This window comes from Caenorhabditis briggsae (genome assembly GCF_000004555.2).
Source record: "Caenorhabditis briggsae complete genome, chrX, whole genome shotgun sequence".
Taxonomy (NCBI): domain Eukaryota; kingdom Metazoa; phylum Nematoda; class Chromadorea; order Rhabditida; family Rhabditidae; genus Caenorhabditis; species Caenorhabditis briggsae.
Genome location: NC_013491.2, coordinates 8550446 through 8572893, shown reverse-complemented (window position 1 = coordinate 8572893; position 22448 = coordinate 8550446). Strand labels below are relative to the sequence as shown.

The window sequence follows — 22448 nt, the reverse complement described above, 5'->3', positions numbered from 1 at the left end:
CTTTCTGTTTAAGACGACATCCAAAAAACTACCGTAACTCGGATGACGTGGTCCACAGAGTCTATCAAAATATGGTGCTTCGAAACAGGTGCTAACATAGTGAGATTCTGTTTTATTGCTTCAGAGGGCTAATGGACAATCTTCAGTAACCTTGGCTTCTCATGAGACTAGAGAGAAGACGGAGAAGCAGATACATCAGAACTTATAAGAATTTCCTAACAATAAGCTTATCGCTGGGTGAAAAAAAACATAAAAACTGTGAATAACGTTAGCAATTTTTGCAACTATCGAATCAAGGAAACACAATTTTGGAGCTACGTGGAAGGAAAAACTCAGAAAGAGAAATATTACAAATTTGCAATCTGTGCATCCCAATTTCAAAAAATGTCCTTGGAAGTTAAAAATTAAAAATTTCGAAATTTTTTCACGAAATCCAGTTTTCTAGAATTCAGGTAATCCAGAGTTTCAGGCGTTTTACTGGTAACTTCAGAATTTTAAATACTCTACATTTGAAAGTTTCAGACTCCCGGAACAAAAGAAAGGAAATTTGGAACCTCACTGACACTGTCGTCAATAAGGAGGAAAGAAAAAACAAATATTTTGAAAGAGAAGCTGCCATATTCGAATCTTTCCCAAGCCCATAAAGAAAAAAAAGGCGAGGATACTCTAGTGAAATGGGAAAAGATCAACAATATTCTGTAAAAAAAATTTGCAAAACTTCCCTCTGATCATAAAATGTTTGATCATAAAACATTTTACAAATTCCCTCCCATCAGAAAAAAAACCCACATGCCTGGATACTGTAGTTGGATGAAAAAAACGAAAAGAAAGGGAAAAAGTCAATTGTGAATATGTACAAGACGAATGTACTGTAGTAGTAGTAGTATTAAGTTGGCCAAAAAATAATGAGTGGTGCGTTTGTCAAAACGTGGTCAGTCCATCGGCAACCTATCTATTCCTTTGAAATTTTTTGATGGACCAAAATAATCCTCCCACCGTAATTGGCAAAGTACGGTACTTCGACTACCGTACCCCTGATGACGTCGACGTCTATGAAATCACTGTACATTGAGGCGATCTGCCCACAAAGATATTGCGCAACACCTTTTTTTCTGCTTCAGACGTGATATCAAAAAAACTACAGTAACCCGAATGACGTCATCTACACAGCCTATCAAAGTATGGTACTTCGAAACAGGTGCTAACATAGTGAGATTCTGTTTTATTGCATCAGAGGGCTAATGCATAATCTTCAGTAACCTTGGCTTTTCATGAGACTAGAGAGAAAACGGAGAAGCAAATACATCAGAACTTATAAGAATTTCCTGCTGTTGAAATCATCTACAGTAACCCTAGCTCTCCATGAGCAAGACGGAGAAACAGACCCACCAGCTTCAACGAATCTGGGGGAAGGTTATTGCTAGGAAAACCCTTCTTCTGCTCCAGACAGCAAATGAAATAACATCCGGGACTACATGGAAAGGAGAATCATGGAGGTGAGTTCTCCAGTACAAGAAATCTTCATCTAGATAGCAGAAAAACCAAAATATGGATGAAGGAACTTCTATTCAAGCGACGGCACCAACCTTTGTAGACATCCGCATGCAACAAAAACCAGTCTATCCGAGGGTTGCTCATTAATTTTCCGACATTTTCGGATTGACCTCACTAATCCTCTAACCAAGACCCAATTAGTAGCAGAGTAGGGCAGGTTGAGGCATCTGAGTGGTAGCAAAAATATAGCGTTAAAACCTTTATGTCTTTTCCAAGCAAGAAATCCGAAAAAAAAATCATACTTGTCAAATTCCGGGCCGGGGCGGGCCATAGCCGGGTTTTTAAATTTTGAGCCAGCGTTTTTTTTTAATTCAGAACATTTTTCCAAAATTTAGATTTAAAATCCCTACATCTAAAACCATATTTTCATCCTGAATTTCGTTCTAGTTATAACTTTGTATTTTCCAAATTACTAAGGTCACTCGAAGAGTTTCAGATTCTTTTTTCAAAATCTAGGCCGGTTTTTAACATTCCCGGATTAAGGTAGAAACTAACCTGCCACTTCCTTTAGTTCCGCCAAGATTCCTTGTTGCAGAAGAGTTGTGAGCTGCAAATGATAATATTTCAAATAGAAGAAAAACAAAACAAATCGAATTGAGAGATCGTCTCGAATGCACCGAAATGTAGGTAGATATGACATATGGAGTCCAAGATAGGAGATGATAGAAGGTTAAGAGACGCAGAGATCTCTGCGCAATCTCCGCCCCTAGAAGAGATCGGAGGTGAAAAGAGCATTGGTTACTCGAGAGACGCGCATAGTATGCGAGAGGTACAAAAAGGGCTCATCGGGATTGTGTCAGACTTGTGGACATGCAATTGATCATACAAGTAGGAAAAGAACGCTGACCGAGTGGGCCGGAAGCTCCGCCCATTCTGGAGAAATTTCGGTGGCAGGTGAAGAACGCGCGAAATTTGAATCATGGTTTTGCACAGAACAAAAAAAGAATTCAAACAAGTAAAGAAAGAGAAAAAGAAAAAGAGAATAGGAGGAAATATTATTTTTAAAGACGAACTTGGTTCAATTAAATGGATTTTCAGGCCCAACTCAACAAAATTCAAGAATACGTGCCAAAGGTTTCGTTTAAAATTTCTTTTTAGATACTTGAAATTTTTTGGCACGATTTGTTCAAAACGAAAAAAGGGCTTATGATTTTCGAATAAAAAAAAAATTAAGTATTGCATTTGTTTTGAGAGTCCGTCGATGGAACCTTGGACGTTTTTTTTAAAGTTTTAGTGATATCCACTTTTTGGATACTGTAGGAATTGTTTTCAATTTTTTAAAAATCTTCCTATGTTTTCTGGTGGGTGTCATATGTTATTGGAGAGATTCGCTGTGAATAAAAACACTTTAATTTGGAAAAAATAAGGGAAAAATCACAGAATTTTAACACCGAAATTTTGTGCCTAAAATTTTGGTGCCAAAACAGCATTTGACACATAAAGCACTTAATTGAAATTTTAAATCTGTTATCACCATCACGTCGGTTTGCATTCCCTAAGAGAGATAATGCATGAAAGTAGGAATTTAGGCCCGCGAAACCACGCCTTATTCTGACTTGATGCAGTTGCGCCCCGTTCAATTTCTTTCTCGCTTTCTCGATAAAAAGACAAATGGCAAGAAGGACGATGAGAGGTCGAGAAAACGACGAGACACACGAAAAAGAGAGGAGGCAGTTTCGTGGATGCCCACGAAAGAACAGCAAGAGTCGTTTGAAAATAAAAATAGCGTTGCGTCTCTCAGAGACACAGACATTAGGTTCTGTGGAAAACGAGCGAAAGAGACGATGAAGCGCTGTGGTGAGGTGTCCGCGGAGGGAAAGCACTGCTTGCTGGGGAGAAAAACAAGAAAAATAGAGTGAGGGAAGGAGATGGTGACGACGCGAAATTCGAACACCAAAACCGCGAATTAAAAGTCGAAGATTTTGAAATTTACTTCGAAGTAACTTCGGTTGCGATAAAAAGTGTCAACCTTCTATGCACCCGGATCAGTTTTTTTTAACGGAGTACTCTTGCAGAACGAAAACAATCTAGTGAGATTAATTCTGTTGAAAACTGATGGAAACTGTTGAAATTCTACAAAGATATTGTCCACTACAAAGTCAAAGCTCTAGTTTATTTATCGCAAAAAAAAATTCGAATACTAGATACCGGAAACGAAAAAATGAGGTTTGTCAGAAAAATAATGAAAAGTAATATAAAAAGTAAAGTAATGTTGAAGAATGCGAAATTGGAAAAAAAATAAGAAGAAGTCAGAAAATGGGTCCAAAATATTTTCACTATTGAAAAATACATAAAAAAGAGATTTTAAAATTACGTATGACAGAAGGAACATAGAAAATAAAGTGTTTTCTTTAGTTTTAAGATCTACGGAATAGGAAGAAAACATTAAACGTTTTTGGGAGAAAAAAAAAATAGAAAATAATATCTTTTAGAAAAAAGCAAAAACAATATACATATATCTGTTGTTCAGTACGAAGGTTCATTTTGTAATTCTTCAGTTTGTATCGCTCTCGAATCGTCCTGAACATCCGCTGGCCCTAGTCTCAGTGGGAATCTTGAGTCGTTATAAGCATAATCATCGATAATTGGAGTGTTATCGATGAAGTACTTCGACGATGGATAACAATTGCAATTGTCCACAAAGTGACGGATGTAGCAATTGTAGCTGCAAATTTTTTAATTTCAGGAGAAAATAATAGAGTGCACGTCATAGTGATAGCACTACCCTATTTTTGAGGTTTTCAGAAAAACTGAAAAACGTAGAGAAAAACAGTCAATGCCATTCGATTCAGCATCCCAAAACCTATGTGCTCGCAAAATCAAATAGCAGTCAAGTTTATTAGGGCTACAGTAACCAAAAGTCTTTCTGCGCACCGCTTCATAGCGATAGCATCACCGTCAAAAATCTCCAGCTTTTCAGGAAAAAATAGTGGAAATGTTTTAATCGAAATAGTGAAAGTAGTCTCGAAACAGACAGTTTACACAAATTTTGATTAGTTTTTTCATGATTTAGTAAAAATTTTTTCAGAAATTTTCGTGATTTGTTGGGTTTTTGAAATAAATAATGAATAAAAATGTCCCCATGGGTAGGATTTTGCAGCTAAGTTTATTGGAAATATTACAGAAACGTTTGTAATCATGTCGCAAGTGTTTGAGCAATTTTTGAGCTCGAAATTGAGTTCGATGTTAGTACTGAAAAAAATATTTCGACCGGAATTGGTCACCGCTGGGACAGTACCGGGGATCCAAACCAAATGTACATTTTTCAACTTCGAATTTACCGACTATCCATTTAATATCAGTGCATAAAAACTAGTTTGAATTTTTCTGTACACTAGAAAATTTTTTGAAGTCTATTTCTACACAGAACGTGCTCTAATTTCCATTTTTTTTTTCAGTAAAACAATGAAATTTCGGATAAAACGGTTCAAAATTGTGGTTCAAATTTTCGAATATTTGGCTCGAAAATTCTAAATTAAGCAAAATTTCTAACCTACAGCTTTTCAAGGTCGATTGTTTTGACTCTCACTTGATTCGCATTTCCCAGCCAGTCCATGTTTGTTGGTGGAATTCCTGGACTGTTGATGTTGCCCCATTTGTAGTTGCTGGAAAGTTCTTGCAATCATTTTTTTGAAAAAAGGAAACACCAGGAATTCAAAGTTTAAAGATTCCAAAAAATTTCGAAAAAAATTGGAAGTTCCAAATATATACAAAAATTCAGAAATTTGTAAAGAACTAAAAAAAAAGACATTTTTGAAATTTCGGAAGTTTATGATTCCAAAATTCCGAGGTTCCAGGTTTTTAGATTTCCAAATTTTCAAAGTCATAAAATATTAAAATTCTAGTTTCAAAACTATCAAACTTTCCCTCGATATTCAGATTCAATAGAGAAATATTTTCGATCTGAAAAAATTGAAACCTAATGGCATTTTTAAACAAAAAATATCAATTTTCAGTTCACAATTAGACATTGTTAAACCCGAACCCTTCGAAAAATTCGAAAAAAAATACTTTAAAAATCCGAAAATTTATAGAAATTTCTAATATAAGAAAAACTTTAATTTCATAATTTTCAAAAACTCAAAAACTCTCAGTTTTTCCGATATTTAGATTGTGAACAACATATTTTTGAGAATTCGAAAAATAAATTTTTCAACATTTCAAAGTTTTTAACCCAAAAATTCTAATTTCTAGTCTAAAAAAGTCATTTTTAAAATGTGAAAATTTTAAAACAAATATTCTTATTTTAGTTAAAAATTTGAAACATCTTCCAACATCTGTGCGTTTTTCAAATATCTCTATTTTTTCTCGGGACCTCTGAACTTTTTTGGGACATCTAATTTTTTTCGGACCTCTATTTTATTTTGGGACCTCCGATTGTTTTTGTGAGTTTGAAATTAGAAAAGAGCCCACACGTTGGTGTTTTTGCTCTAAAAAAGTTCCATATTCAATGAAACATTTGATTTATTTCCAATTTTTAAGTTTAAAATTTAAATTTCTAGAGCTCTAACTCACGTCTGTCTAGTCGAATTCTTCGCATCGAAGAGTTCCTTTGTGTGATTATTGAAATCATCCAAATTTTGCTTATCTTCTTGATTTGATGGCTGAAAAAAAACACACTTTCTTTTTTCGAAATTATTATCGAAAACTTCTATTTTTACTCAGAAACAAAAATGGTGAGAAAACTTTTTGTCAGCATTTCAGAATTTCAGAATTTCAGAATTTTTAAACTTCTAAATTTCTGAATTTCTAAACTTCTAAATTTCTGAATTTTTGAATTTCTAAATTTCTGAATTTTTGAATTTCTGAATTTCTGAATTTCTGAATTTCTGAATTTCTGAATTTCTGAATTTCTGAATTTCTGAATTTCTGAATTTCTGAATTTCTGAATTTCTGAATTTCTGAATTTCTGAATTTCTGAATTTCTGAATTTCTGAATTTCTGAATTTCTGAATTTCTGAATTTCTGAATTTCTGAATTTCTGAATTTCTGAATTTCTGAATTTCTGAATTTCTGAATTTCTGAATTTCTGAATTTCTGAATTTCTGAATTTCTGAATTTCTGAATTTCTGAATTTCTGAATTTCTGAATTTCTGAATTTCTGAATTTCTGAATTTCTGAATTTCTGAATTTCTGAATTTCTGAATTTCTGAATTTCTGAATTTCTGAATTTCTGAATTTCTGAATTTCTGAATTTCTGAATTTCTGAATTTCTGAATTTCTGAATTTCTGAATTTCTGAATTTCTGAATTTCTGAATTTCTGAATTTCTGAATTTCTGAATTTCTGAATTTCTGAATTTCTGAATTTCTGAATTTCTGAATTTCTGAATTTCTGAATTTCTGAATTTCTGAATTTCTGAATTTCTGAATTTCTGAATTTCTGAATTTCTGAATTTCTGAATTTCTGAATTTCTGAATTTCTGAATTTCTGAATTTCTGAATTTCTGAATTTCTGAATTTCTGAATTTCTGAATTTCTGAATTTCTGAATTTCTGAATTTCTGAATTTCTGAATTTCTGAATTTCTGAATTTCTGAATTTCTGAATTTCTGAATTTCTGAATTTCTGAATCTCTGAATTTCTGAATTTCTGAATTTCTGAATTTCAGAATTTCTGATTTTCAGAATTTTTGATTTTCTGAATTTTTGAATTTTTGAATTTCCGAATTTCTGAATATCTCAATTTCCAATTTTCTAAACATCTGAATTTCCGAATTACTGAATTTCTTAACATAAAATTTTTAAAATATTTTTTGATAAATAAAAAAACTTCTCACCAATCCATCCAACCAATCCTGAGCAATCCAGCAGACTTCGTACGTCGTCGAGGTGTAGGCGGCAAGATTTTGGAAGAACCTGAAAGAAGAAATATAAATTTTTGGAAATCTGAGAATCTTTTTTTTCGAATCTCTGAAAACTCCCAAGAATCAATTCTTTAAAAAAACAAAAGGAATAATTCTGAGAAAGATTATTTCAAAAATCTAATCCAAATCCGCTTTTTTAGGAAACTTTAAATAACCCACTCTGTAAAATCAGATTTTTCAAAGTTTGGAGCTCCTCCAAAGGCGAAAATTATTGTGTGGAAGCTTATCGTGGCATCAAGAATGAGCTGGATCACAAATTCGGTCATGGTTTTCCTGAAATAATAAAATTTTGTAATTTTGTTCCGGAAACGTTTTGATGGAAAAACTCAGAAAAATTTTTTCGAACTGGAAGTATCGACTTCTAAACAGTAAAATGGGAACTTTGACAACGGCTTCAATAATTGCAGAAAGGAAATGAAAAAAAAAAATTCAAAAAGGAAAAACTCACCAAAAGCCTCTTCCAGCATGAGTTGGAAGATACTGTACGAGGGCGTTGGTCAGGCATTTGTGATCTAGAAAGAACAATCGCCAATTGGTCAAAATAAGGACTCCTTTGACTCTGAAAAACAAGAAATTTAAGATTTTCAGATTTTTCCGAAAACTAGAACAATTAAAAACTTGGTTTTTCGAACACATTTCAAATTTTGAGAATCCAAAATGATTTCATTCCACGTCAATATTCCAAGAAAATGAGGAATCTTAGAAAACTGAAAATTCTGGCATTTTGACATTTTGGGTCTATTTAACCTGGCGGCCTAACTTTTGCAAATTGAGTTTTTGAGGCCACCACCTAAAAAAAATACAAAGTTCATGTTAAGCCATTGCGTGGAAATTATCGAAAGTTTGAACCAATTTTCAATTGTTCCAAATGAAGAGGAAAAAAAACTTACGATGCTGCTTTTCCTTCAAATTGAGGATACCGGCTGAAAGCAGCTTTGGAACTTTTCGCCAGGTACTGATAGCATTCAGCGAGCTGAAAAATAATTTTGAAATTATGAATTTCTGAAACTTTTCCAATTCTAATGGGGTTATTCATGTAGCGAAAGTCTGCACCGAAAGTCAATGCAGGAGTGTCGCGAAATAAATTTCAATACATTTCGGTGGCACCGAAATGTATCGTTTTGAAATACACACTTTCGCTACATGAATAACCCCATAAAAATCAAATTTTCTTTTAGAGCTGAACTGAACCAAACTATGAGATCTCAAAAAAATATTTAGTTATTTTTTTAACTAGCTTTAATTATCTTAACTTTTTAAAGAGATACAGAAAATTGGTGTACTATGTAGTGAAATGTGTAAGCTTCGCCTTTACACATTTTTAGAAATTAAGAAAAAATAGCTGAAAATCATTGAAAAATGATTACCTCATTCTCTGTATATTGGTCCAAAATTCCATTAAGCAATCGTGTGTCTTGATGGCGAGTGTAATCTTCTTCTCGGAGATACCAAAACCTTCCAAGAATATTTCCTTGCCATCCGACATTATCTGAAAATTAGAAATTTGAAGTTCAGAAACTCATAAATCCAACATTTTGAAAAGTCAAAGAAATTCCTAGAAATACAGAAATTTGAAATTTGGAAAATCAGATAATTCAAAGTTTCGAAAATCCCAAAAATTCAAACGATCTAAAACTCGAACCATTCAAAAATACAAGTTATGGATATTTTAGAAGTTCAACAATTGGGAAAAGTTTTGAAAGCTCGATTCCTAAAATTATATTTTTCTAGATTTAAAAATTTTTGTAAGTCCGAGTTTTCTAAATTTCTTAAGTTAAATTAATTAGATTAATTTTTTTCTTTGATTATTTGAAAAGTTTTTCAAATTTAAAGTAAACATTTTTCTTAGAAGGAGCAATTTCAAACAATTCAATTTAACTGAATTTCTATTCTTTGAAAAGTTGCAATTCATAAAAATTCCAAAAAAATCAGAAATACAGAAATTCAGAATTTCAAAATTTTGAATATTCAGAATTCAATAACTTCAATTATTCTGAATATCAAAAATTCAAAATTTTAATAAACAACAAAAAAAAACTGACAACTATACGCATCTTCGGTCAATCTCCGTGGAATAACTTCCTTGTATTCTTTCACTCTTCGAGCAAATAGTTTTTTCATTTTTTCTATTCTTCCAATCAATGGATAGTCAAGTTTTTGACATTCAAGTGATCCTTCTCGGAGACTGAAGTCCATAAAATCGAAATATGGAGAATCGGTCGCTTCTTGATCCATTTCGTTCGTTTTTTTCACGAAAAGTCGCATGCGGTTCTTTTCGCTGTCATATTCTGAAAAAAGGGGTTTTTGAAATTCCAAAGGTACCCAAATTTACGAACTTTTGATATTCAAAATTTTGAAAACTTTCAATCAGTTTTTTTCTGAATTTTTGAAATTTTGATTTCCAGAATTTCTGAATTATACACTCCCGATCATGTACTTTTAAGTAACAAATTGGAAAGTGTTTGACATTCAGAGTACCAGAAGCCGAATTCCAATGGTTTAAATTTTTGAAATTTTGGTTTCCACGTTTCCAATTGAATTCCTGATTTACAGAGTATTTTCAAAAAAACTCTTAGAAACAATTTGTTTTCCATTCAAATACCTTGTAGTTTGGAAAGTTAAATTTATTTTTTTTTTCAAAAGTTTTTTTTTGGTTGATATTTAATGAGTTATGGTTTTCATTCTTTAAGGTATGTTCGTTTCTAAGCTTTTCCTTTTTGAAAAAAAAATCAATTTCTTCCAAATTGAAAAAAAACTCAAAATATTCAGAAAAATAATCCTAAACTCACCAGCGAACCGAACTCTTGAAGTTCTCTTCCTTTTTTGTAGATCCCGTTGCTCCGGAGCCAAAAAATCTGGAGCGTCCTCATATTCATAAATATGCTCTTTCGAGAGCAAAGACGGTTGCCAGATTTCCGAATCTGAATTTCCTTCGTTTTTCAACGTCTTCTGAAGATTCTCCTCAATCAAGTCGAGGGAGTTCTGCTCTTCTTGGAAACGGCTTGTGAAATCATTCAAGAAGGATGGATTATTAATATTTGTCCTTTTTAAATGCATCTTTTGAACGGTTTTCAAATTCTGCATTTTTTTCTTTTGAATTTTTTTCTGACGCTCGAGCCTTCCGACTTTCAAGGCTGTCTTCCTTTGGAGCGTCATAGTTTCTGAAAAAAAATTTAATACATTTGGTTTCGAATTGACTTTGAAACCCAAATTGTGAAAAATTTTGTCTCACCTGGAGTTTGGACCCCATCTGGAGCGCTGTTGACTGTTTCATCCATTGTTGGAAACTCCTTGAAGAATTGTATTACTGAAAATGTTATTTCAATTAGAAGAGAAAACGAGAAAAGTTTGCAAGCAATGAATGGGTACGAAAGATGTAGTTTTGGGGATAAAAACTAGGCTCTAGTAATCAGAGGAATTCTTGCCTTCAAAAAAATTTTGGTGCGCAATTTTGAAACGAAGGGAGAGGGTCCTAGAACATCTAAATTTTAGAATCTCAAAATTGCAAATTCTTTACCCAGGTTTTCCTGATGAGTTTTGCAAGTACGGCAAGAAACTTGGAAAGTTGGAAACGAAGGATCCCATTTTTCCAATGACTATCAGTCATCATCTAACAAGGCAAGACAAACAAAGATTGAGAAAAACACTTTCACGACTACAATAATGTTTTTCAGACAATTTCTCACAATTCACACCCTGTCAGTCTATCGACGACATCTTTTTTTCAAGTTTCGGATGGACCAAACTGATCCTCGACCATTTGATGGCAAAGTACAATACTTCAAGGCATTTGGTGACCTTTCTCTCTCTCTCCTCGCTAGGGAAGAAATCTAAAACACAACTATCGTACCCCTGATGACGTCATTAACCCCAAGTCTATTGGAAAACGACAATTCAAGGAATCTGTGGAATCCGAATTTAAAAGAGAGACGGTCATTTCAAATTAACATTCTTATCATATAAGAATAAAAAGATGAGAATACCGTAGTGAAATGGGAAAAAAACTCAATTTCAAAAAATAGACCGCAGAAAAAAGGCAAAGATACAGTAGTCGAATGGGAAAAGATGAAATCAACAATATTTAGAGAAAATATTTTGCAAAACTTCCCTCTGATCATAAAATTTCTGATCATAAAACCCTTTGATCATAAAAAACCAAAATGACTGGATACTGTAGCTGGATGAGGGAACGGAAAGAAAAATAACAGTCAATTGTTTAAAAAAACTTGGAAACTGTGGTAATTGTAGTTTCAATCATTTTTCCAGTGGACTAGGAGAAGAAAAAACAAATTCAGAAGAGAAACCGCTATTTTCAAATCCACCGACAAGAGAGACAAAAACATTCGAAGCTGAACATTATAACTTCAGAATTGTGAAACCTTAAGCTCTTAATGGACCTTGCAATTGATGAAGAGCATGGAAAAAATGGAAATGAAAGATTCCCTTTGTCAAATGACATTATCTAAAAAGGAAAAGAACGAACAAACAAACAGGAGATTGAGGAGAACACTTTCACAACAACATTAATTGTTTCAACTGCTCACAATTAACACCCCGTCAGAAAATCGACAAACTTATTTTCTTTTTGAAAATTTTTGGATGAACGATATTAATCCTGTCACCGTCATTGGCAAAGTACGGTACTTCGAGTCATCTGGGTGATGAAGGATTGTTGGGACACCACTATCTCTTCTCTTGGCAAGAAATCTATAGAAACAACTACCGTACCCCTAATGACATAGTCTATTGAACGAATTTACTTTTAGGCGATCTGCAAACAAAGATATTACACTACACTCCTTTTACTGCTCCAGACGACGATTCCAAGAAAACTACCGTAACCCGAATGATGTCACCGACACAGTCTCTCAAAGTATGGTACTTCGAAACACGTCTTACCATAGTGAGGTTTTGTTTTATTGCATCAGAGGGTTATTGCATGATCCACAGTAACCCTAGCTCTCTATGAGACGAGAGAGAAGACGGAGAAACAGGCCCACCAGCTTCGAGGAATCTGCACCAAGGTTATTGCTAAGATATTTCTTCTTCTACTCCAATGGAAAGGAGAATCGAGGGGTTTTCAAGTACGAAAAATCATGATCTAAACAGAAAAGACAACCAATATATAGACGAGGGAACTTCTATTCCTGCGACGGCACCAACTTTTTTAGACATCTGCATCAAACACCAGTCTACCCAAGGGTCGCTCATTAATTTTTCCGACATTCTCAGATTGACCTCACTAATCCTCTGCCCATTCCCCAATTAGTAGCAGAGTACGGCACGTTGAAGTCTCTGATGGTGGCAAAAATATAGCTTGGACACCTTTTCTGTCTTCTCCAAGAAAGAAAAAAGTAACTATCGTACCCCCTGATGACGTCATCAACAGAGAATATGTATGATACGTCGAAATAGGTTATAACATAGTGATATTCTTTTTTATTGCATCGGAGAGTTATTCCATCAACTACAGTAAACCTATAAATGAGACGTCTATCACAAATTGAAACACAATTGAGCATAGCCGGAAAGCAAATTCGCCACAGGAACGGGATTCGGGAAAATTCCGACCGGAATATTTCCGAGGCTTTTTTTGGAAAAAAAATTCTCGCGGACAGAACTACGTCCAATTTTTTTTTCATAATGTTTTTGCAAAAGATTCGCTTATTTTCGGCGTTTTTGTGATGCAAAAATGAAATTTGATTTTTAAAAATTTCGAAAATCCGAGTTTTTCGAAACCGGAATATTCCTAAATTCCGAAGTCCCGAAATTCTTGAAATCGGACATTTTGGCATTCCGAAAATTCCGAGAATTCCCAGAGCTGGCCCAAAAAAAAACAAAAGTAGTGTAATAACCTCAGAAATATTAACTGAGAAAAAGAGATATTTCGATTTTTTAGTAGTCTCAACAGAAAGTTAATTCAGCGAACCTCATATAAATTCTGATGCGACCCAATCTTTTACATTTTGAGCCGGCGTTTTTTTTCAAATTCAGAGAATTAATTTTTATTTAGATTTAGATTGAAAATTACTACATTAAAAAACAAGTTTTTATTCTGAATTTCCGTCTAGTTATGAGTATGTTCCAAATTACTAAGATCATTTGAAGAGTTTCAGACCTTTTTTTTTCAAAAATCCACGACCGTTTTTTACATTCTTGTGTTACTGTAGAAACTCACCTTTCACTTCCTCAATTTTCGCAAAGGTTCCTTGTTTTGTTTTCTGATGAAGAGTGGTGAGCTTTAAAGAAATAATTCAGATAGGGGCCAAACGAAAAACAATCAAATCGAAAGATGGTCTCGAATGCACAAAAATGTAGGTCGAATTAGCACAAGGAGCCCATGACGGGAAATGAGAAAAGATGGAGAGACGCAGAGAGCATTGGTTACTCGAGAGACGCGAATAATAAGTGAGAGGAACAAAAAGGGCGCATTGAGACTGTCAGATGCGTCTGAAAATACCTAATCCAAAAAATTGAATATTTTCATCGAGATTTAGAAGAGTTATGAATGCTTGAATCGGTGTCAATAATTAGTAGCCACCCTGTAATAACCCTAAAATTTAGAAAAATCTTGAAGTTCGATTTCTCATAAAAAAATGAAAATTTGTTTTGATTTTTCAGTGATTTTCGATAAATTAAGCCAAATTCTAAAACTTGCAATGTTTGCAAATTTTCTTAGGAAAAAAAACCTATCATATCTAGTGATTACCCAGAAGACGAAGATGCCATTTTTTGTTTAAAAAATGTGAAACTTCGATGAAATTAAATTTTCAAAAACGCGGGAAAAGCGGAACACATAAAAATAATCAAAACTGTAAAACAACAGTTAACAAAACGAAAGCGGCGATTCGAAAAATGAAACTTTGAAATTTTATTAGATGTATTTGGCAACATTTTATGAATTATGGAAAAAGAAAATGAAGACGAATTTTAATCTTCCAAGAATTCGTATCCTCCATTGTATCCTTCGGGAGAAAATTCTTTCGCAATCGAAAATAATTCCGGGATTGACAGGGACCGGGGGGTCGTGGGGAATTGAGACCGAAACTCCGCAGACGTCGGGAAGAAACTGAAATTTGAAAAATTTGATTTCAATGGAAATAATGCAAACATATTGTTAATTCCTCAAAAATCAATGTAAAATATTACTGTTGTCTTCGATTGATTTCCTTCTGGAAAACTGACAGAACCGCCTCGAAAAACCACTGCGCATGCGTCAAATCTTCCGGTGTCGCGGGTTGTCTGTCGGAGTGCGGGCGGCGATCTCCAACGTCGACGAGAGCTGCTGGATCTCCATTCTGAAATCAAGATGATTATTTTCATTTTGATTTGGAGTTTTGTGTACGTATTCTTAGCTATTGAAATTGTAGAATAACCTTTCTGTCAATGGTAATATACCAGAGGTTTTGTAGTTCTTTGGTAGTGGCCTTCTCTGCGTCTCTCAGGAGCTCATCCGCCATTTTTTTTACTTTCCACCTTCCGATGTTTTCCAGACGTTGGAGCAAAATTGTCACGACTTTTGTGACGTTCCCTTCCGTCGCGTCTGGTGGTTGAAGAAGACCTTGGCCGGATGATCGGGTTCCGGGGCGCGACATAGTGTCTGAAAATTGAAAAGTTTGAAAATTAACAATTCCTCGATAAATTGAGAAAAGAAACTAGATTCTTCAAACACGAGTTAAAAAATAAAAAATTCAGCTGGTACACTTAAATTCAGTAAAAAATCGTTTGTTATTTTTAGTTGGAAAATTTCCTACTTTTGATTCAGTCGAATTACAATACTATGTTGGATGAGACTAAAATAAATTAGACCAAACAATGAAGCTAGAAAATATACCAGGGTCATGTCAGGGCATTTTTAGGTCATTAAAAAGTGGTGGCCTAAAAAAACAAGTTTGCAAAAGTTAGGCCAAAACTCCAAAATGACCTAGAAAATACACCAGGGTTATGTTAGGGCATTTTAAGGCCATGTAAAACACAGTAGGGCCATGTTACGGCATTTTTAGGTCATTGAAAAGTGGTGGCCTAGAAAACCAAGCTTGCAAAAGTTAGGCCACCATTTCAAAATGACCTAGAATATACACGAGGGCGATGTTAGCGAATTTTTAGGCCATTAAGAAATGGTGGCCTAGAAAAACAAATTTGCAAAAGATAGACCAAAACTTCAAAATGACCTAGAAAATACACCAGGGTTATGTTAGGGGATTTTTAGGCTATTAAAAAGTGGTGGCCTAGAAAACCAAGCTTGCAAAAGTTAGGCCACCATTTCAAAATGACCTAGAAAATACACGAGGGCCATGTTAGCGAATTTTTAGGCCATTAAGAAATGGTGCCCCAAAAACCAAGTTTGCAAAAGTTAGGCCACCACTTCAAAATGACCTAGAAAATACACCAGGGTTATGTTAGGGCATTTTAAGGCCATTAAGAAATGGTGGCCTAGAAAACCAAGCTTGCAAAAGTTAGGCCACCATTTCAAAATGACCTAGAAAATACACCAGGGCCATGTTAGGGGATTTTTAGGCTATTAAAAAGTGGTGGCCTAGAAAAACAAATTCGCAAAAGTTAGGCCAAAACTTTAAAGTGACCTAGAAAACACACCAGGGTTATGTTAGGGCATTTTTAGGCCATTAAGAAATGGTGGCCTAGAAAAACTAATTTGCAAAAGTTAGGCCAAAACTTCAAAATGACCTAGAAAATACACCAGGGTTATGTTAGGGCATTTTAAGGCCATGTAAAACACAGTAGGGCCATGTTAGGGCATTTTTAGGTCATTGAAAAGTGGTGGCCTAGAAAACCAAGTTTGCAAAAGTTAGGCCACCATTTCAAAATGACCTAGAAAATACACCAGGGTTATGTTAGGGCATTTTAAAGCCATGTAAAACACAGTAGGGCCTTGTCAGGGCATTTTAGGTCATTAAAAAGCGGTGCCCCAAAAACCAAGTTTGCAAAAGTTAGGCCACCATTTCAAAATGACCTAGAAAATACACCAGGGCCATGCCAGGGCATTTTTAGGCCATGAAGAAGTGGTGGCCTAGAAAAACAAATTCGCAAAAGATAGGCCAAAACTTCAAAATGACCTAGAAAATACACCAGGGTTATGTTAGGGCATTTTAAGGCCATTAAGAAATGGTGGCCTAGAAAAACAAATTTGCAAAAGATAGGCCAAAACTTCAAAATGACCTAGAAAATACACCAGGGTTATGTTAGGGAATTTTAAGGCCATTAAGAAATGGTGGCCTAGAAAAACAATTTTGCAAAAGATAGGCCAAAACTTCAAAATGACCTAGAAAATACACCAGGGTTATTTTAGGGCAATTTTAGGCCATTAAGAAATGGTGGCCTAGAAAAACAAATTTGCAAAAGTTAGGCCAAAACTTCAAAATGACCTAGAAAATACACCAGGGTTATGTTAGGGAATTTTAAAGCCATGTAAAACACAATAGGGCCTTGTCAGGGCATTTTAGGTCATTAAAAAGCGGTGCCCCAAAAACCAAGCTTGCAAAAATTAGGCCACCACTTCAAAATGATCTAGAAAATACACGAGGGCCATGTTAGCGAAATTTTAGGCCATTAAGAAATGGTGGCCTAGAAAAACAAATTTGCAAAAGATAGGCCAAAACTTCAAAATGACCTAGAAAATACACCAGGGTTATGTTAGGGCATTATAAGGCCATTAAGAAATGGTGGCCTAGAAAAACAAATTTGCAAAAGATAGGCCAAAACTTCAAAATGACCTAGAAAATACACCAGGGTTATTTTAGGGCAATTTTAGGCCATTAAGAAATGGTGGCCTAGAAAAACAAATTTGCAAAAGTTAGGCCAAAACTTCAAAATGACCTAGAAAATACACCAGGGTTATGTTAGGGAATTTTAAAGCCATGTAAAACACAATAGGGCCTTGTCAGGGCATTTTAGGTCATTAAAAAGCGGTGCCCCAAAAACCAAGTTTGCAAAAATTAGGCCACCACTTCAAAATGACCTAGAAAATACACTAGGGCCATGTTAGCGAATTTTTAGGCCATTAAGAAATGGTGGCCTAGAAAAACAAATTTGCAAAAGATAGGCCAAAACTTCAAAATGACCTAGAAAATACACCAGGGTTATGTTAGGGCATTTTAAGGCCATTAAGAAATGGTGGCCTAGAAAAACAAATTTGCAAAAGATAGGCCAAAACTTCAAAATGACCTAGAAAATACACCAGGGTTATTTTAGGGCAATTTTAGGCCATTAAGAAATGGTGGCCTAGAAAAACAAATTTGCAAAAGTTAGGCCAAAACTTCAAAATGACCTAGAAAATACACCAGGGTTATGTTAGGGAATTTTAAAGCCATGTAAAACACAATAGGGCCTTGTCAGGGCATTTTAGGTCATTAAAAAGCGGTGCCCCAAAAACCAAGCTTGCAAAAATTAGGCCACCACTTCAAAATGACCTAGAAAATACACTAGGGCCATGTTAGCGAATTTTTAGGCCATTAAGAAATGGTGGCCTAGAAAAACAAATTTGCAAAAGATAGGCCAAAACTTCAAAATGACCTAGAAAATACACCAGGGTTATTTTAGGGCATTTTTAGGCCATGAAGAAGTGGTGGCCTAGAAAAACAAATTTGCAAAAGATAGGCCAAAACTTCAAAATGACCTAGAAAATACACCAGGGTTATGTTAGGGCATTTTAGGCCATTAAGAAATGGTGGCCTAGAAAAACAAATTTGCAAAAGATAGGCCAAAACTTCAAAATGACCTAGAAAATACACCAGGGTTATTTTAGGGCAATTTTAGGCCATTAGGAAATGGTGGCCTAGAAAAACAAATTTGCAAAAGTTAGGCCAAAACTTCAAAATGACCTAGAAAATACACCAGGGTTATTTTAGGGCAATTTTAGGCCATTAAGAAATGGTGGCCTAGAAAAACAAATTTGCAAAAGTTAGGCCAAAACTTCAAAATGACCTAGAAAATACACCAGGGCAATGTTAGGGCTTTTTAAACACAGTAGGGCCTTGTCAGGGCATTTTAGGTCATTAAAAAGTGGTGGCCTAAAAACCAATTTGCAAAAGTTAGGCCACCACTTCAAAATGACCTAGAAAATATACCAGGGTTATGTTAGGGCATTTTAAGGCAATAGAAAACACACCAGGGCCATTTTAGGGCATTTTTAGGCCATTAAAAAGTGTTGGCCTAGAAAAACAAATTCGCAAAAGTTAGGCCAAAACTTTAAAATGACCTAGAAAATACACCAGGGCAATGTTAGGGCATTTTTAGGCCATTAAAAAGTGTTGGCCTAGAAAAACAAATTTGCAAAAGTTAGGCCAAAACTTCAAAATGACCTAGAAAATACACCAGGGTTATGTTAGGGCATTTTAAGGCTATGTAAAACACAGTAGGGCCTTGTCAGGGCATTTTAGGTGATTAAAAAGCGGTGCCCCAAAAACCAAATTTGCAAAAGTTAGGCCACCATTTCAAAATGACCTTAAAAATACACTAGGGCCATGCCAGGGCATTTTTAGGCCATGAAGAAGTGGTGGCCTAGAAAAAAAAATTTGCAAAAGTTAAGCCACCACTTTAAAATGACCTAGAAAACGCACCAGGGTTATGTTAGGGCATTTTTAGGCCATTAAGAAATTCTCCCATCATGAATCATTTGCCGGCTAAGTACGGTACTTCGAGGCATTTGGTGATGGGACAGCTTTCTCTCTCTCTCTCTCTCTCTCTCTCTCTTCTCTCCAGGGAAGAAATCTCAAACACAACTACAGTACCCCTGATGACGTTGTCAACTCAAATTCTATGAAAGTATTGTAAATTAAAGCGATGTGCTCTCGAAGACATTGCTGCGACTCATTCTTCTTCAGACGTCTTTTTTCTTTTTCTTCATTCTTAACGGACCTTGCAAAAAGTAGGAAACGTGGAAAAATTGAAAATGAAGGATCCGATTTGTCAAATGAGTCATCATCTAACAAGAGAAGTCACTCCATCGGCAACCCTCTCTATTCCTTTAAAACTTTTCGACGGACCAAACTAATCTTCCCACAGTACTTGGCAAAGTACAGTACTTCGAGACATATGGGGGACGGAGATATTGCGGGGGCACCTCTTTCTTCTCCCGGCAAGATATCTAGAAAAAAAATTACCGTACCCCTGATGACTTTGACGCACTGTACATTGAGGCCATCTGCCCACAAAGATATTGCGCAACACTCTTTTTTCTGCTCCAAACCATACTTGTAACGGGCCGGGCCTGTCATTTCACAAGTTTTGAAAATTTCAAAAAACACATAAGGGGGACCCTTATGCGATTTTTTTCGATCAAAAAATTTTTTTCGAGTTTTGTTGATATTTTTTGATCAAACAGATAAGCAATCCAAAAAACAAAAAAAAATGGAGAAAATTGTATTGTGAGCTAAAAATTTGGCTCAAAAGGACAAAATTTTTGCTACCGGGCCTTCCGGGCCTTGAAAATTTCCTTAGGCTCGGGTCGAGACAGGTTATAACATAGTGATCTTTTTTTCTTACATTAGAGAGCTATTGCATCATCTACAGTAAACCAGCGCTTCACAGTCAAAATGGCCTAAATGAGGTTTGAGTTCCACCACACCGAGACGTCTATCAAAAACTGGGGCACAATTGAGCACCTCGGAAAAGCAAAGTCGTCACAGCGATGTTCGGAACTGAATTTGGAATTCCGAAAATTCCGACCATGTTCAGAATAGAATTCCGACCAAAATATGTCCAAAGCGTTCCGATCGGAATTTTTCCGAAGCTTTTATTCGGAACTACAGTTTTTTTGGAATACGGCACGTATCGCGAAAAAATTGTTTGCGGGCTGAACTAATTCCTATTTTGTGCGTTTCCAAAATCTATTTGTCAATTTTTCTCCTATTTTCGACTTTTTTGTGATAGAAAAACGGTATTTCCACTTTAAAATTTTAATTTTAAAAAATTCCGAAAATTTCAAAATCAGAATTTTTAGAAACTTGGTAACTTCGCATTTTGACAAATCTAAAAATTCCAAAATTTCCAGAATTGGAATATTCCTGAATTCCGAAATTCCAAATTTTTAAAAATCGGAAATGCCGGAAAATTCCGAAAAGGCCATTTTGAACATCCCTGAGTCACCAGTAGTGATAATATCAAAAAGTTCTCAAAGCTGATCCAAGAAAAAAGACGACGAGTATTGTAATGCCCTCAGAAATATTACTTGAGAAAACATTTTGATTTGTTAAGTGGTCTCAATAAAAAGACAAATCAGCTAAGATTATATCGACTCAAATGTAACACACATTTTTGAATTTTGAGTCAGGTTTTTTATTCAAATTCCGAATACTTATTTTTCGAAATTCAGATTCCAAATCCCTACATCTCAAACCAATTTTTCTTTCCGTATTTCGATCTAGTTATATTTTTGTATGTTCCAAATCACTAAGGCCACTTGAAGAGTTTCAGATCCTTTTTTCAAAATCTAGGCCCGTTTTAAACATTTCCGGATTACGGTAGAAACTAACCCGGCAAGATTCCTTATTGTAGAAAAGTGATGAGCTGCAAATGATAATATTTAAAACAGAAAAAAAAAACAAAAAAAACGAATTGAGAGATCGTCCCGAATGCACCAAAAGTAGGTAGAATTGGCATATGAAGTCTAAGATGGGAAATGACAGACGATTGAGAGACGCAGAGATGTCTACGTCTTGCAATCTCAGCCCCTATAAGAGATCGGCGAGAAACAGATAGAGCATTGGTTACTCGAGAGACGCCCACAACAAGCGAGAGGTACAAAAAGGACGCATTGGGATTGTGTCAGACTTGTGGACATGCAAATGATCATACAAATAGGAGAAGAACGTCGACCGAGTAGGGCAGAAGCTCCGCCCACTCTGGGTAAATATCGTTGGAAGGGGATTTGAATTATGTGAGCGCGCGAAATTTGAATCACAGTTCTGCAGAGAGCCAAGAATGAATCAAAAAAAAGAAGAGAAAAATCAAGGGATAGGAAGAAATATTATTGCCAGAGACAAAATGGGGTTGACTAGAAGGAATTTCGGGCCAAATGTAAGAAAATTCAAGAATTTTCGCCAAACTTTTAGTACAAAATTTCTGATTCGTATACAAATTCCATTATTTTTTTGCCTCGATAGGTTCAAAAACAAGGGCTTATGATTTTTCAATATTAGGCCACAATTTTCTTTTTTTTCAAAAATATATTAGAGTAACTTTGAAGGAATTCATGATTCTGAAGAAAATTAAGTTTTGCATTTTTATGAGAGTCCGTCGACAGAACTTTGGATATTTTTCTTCAAAATTTTCAGTGGGATTCATAGATTTTGAGATACTGTAAAAATTTTTTTGAAAAATTCTACAATGTTTTCTAGTTAGATTTAAAATCGGACAATTCGCTGGGAATGAAAAACTTTAATTAGGAAAAAAGAATAGTCCCAAAAGTGCGAACAGAGGAACATGTGTCTGTAAAGCTACGCCTCTTTTTTGTTTCAATAGAAAGACAAATGGCAAGAAGGACGGTGAGAGATCGAGAAGACGACGAGGCACCAGAAAAAGAGATAGAGAGTTTCGTGGTTGCCCACGAAAGGACAGCAAGAGTCGTTAGAAGAGAAGCGTTGCGTCTCTCGGAGACACAGACATTGGGTTTGGTGGAAAACAGGCGGAAGAGACGTTGTGGTGAGGTGTCCGCAGAAGAAAAAGAACTGTTTGCTGAGGAGAAGAAAAAGAAGAATGAAGAGGGGGAAGGAGAGGGTGATGGCGCCAAATTCGAACAAGACCGCGAATGTCGCAAGCCCAATTGCTTGTGATAGATGTAGTTGGGGGCGAGCCTGTTGCGCAATAGTGGCAAGAATTCACTGTATGGGACAACCAGTTGCTAGGGAGGTTATAAGTGAGGGGCCATTATATCGTTGCTCTAAAGAGCGCGTGATAGAGTTGGCGAGACGAGTAAGAGGAACACCCAACAACAGATGAGTCCACCCCCGCATCCCGTTGGGGACATGGTTGCAAAGAGTGGTCTGCTGTCAGGCTATAGCTCCTACGAGCCCTA

The 22448-nt window shown here is 35.4% G+C and overlaps 2 protein-coding genes across 2 annotated transcripts; both read right to left on the bottom strand.

Moving 5' to 3' along the window:
- Positions 1 to 4020: 4020 nt before the first annotated feature.
- Positions 4021 to 10695, bottom strand: CBG14218 (the record flags this gene model as incomplete). The annotated part of the gene is made up of 11 exons (XM_002644334.1): positions 4021 to 4219; positions 5052 to 5159; positions 6070 to 6158; positions 7331 to 7409; positions 7577 to 7690; positions 7866 to 7976; positions 8308 to 8390; positions 8785 to 8906; positions 9460 to 9705; positions 10207 to 10578; positions 10650 to 10695. 11 exons carry the CDS (start codon positions 10693 to 10695, stop codon positions 4021 to 4023), a joined length of 1569 nt encoding a protein of 522 aa, XP_002644380.1.
- A 3652-nt stretch (positions 10696 to 14347) lies between these two features.
- CBG14217 lies at positions 14348 to 15012 on the bottom strand (the record flags this gene model as incomplete). The annotated part of the gene is made up of 3 exons (XM_045239485.1): positions 14348 to 14486; positions 14567 to 14715; positions 14794 to 15012. 3 exons carry the CDS (start codon positions 15010 to 15012, stop codon positions 14348 to 14350), a joined length of 507 nt encoding a protein of 168 aa, XP_045095361.1.
- Positions 15013 to 22448: the final 7436 nt, after the last annotated feature.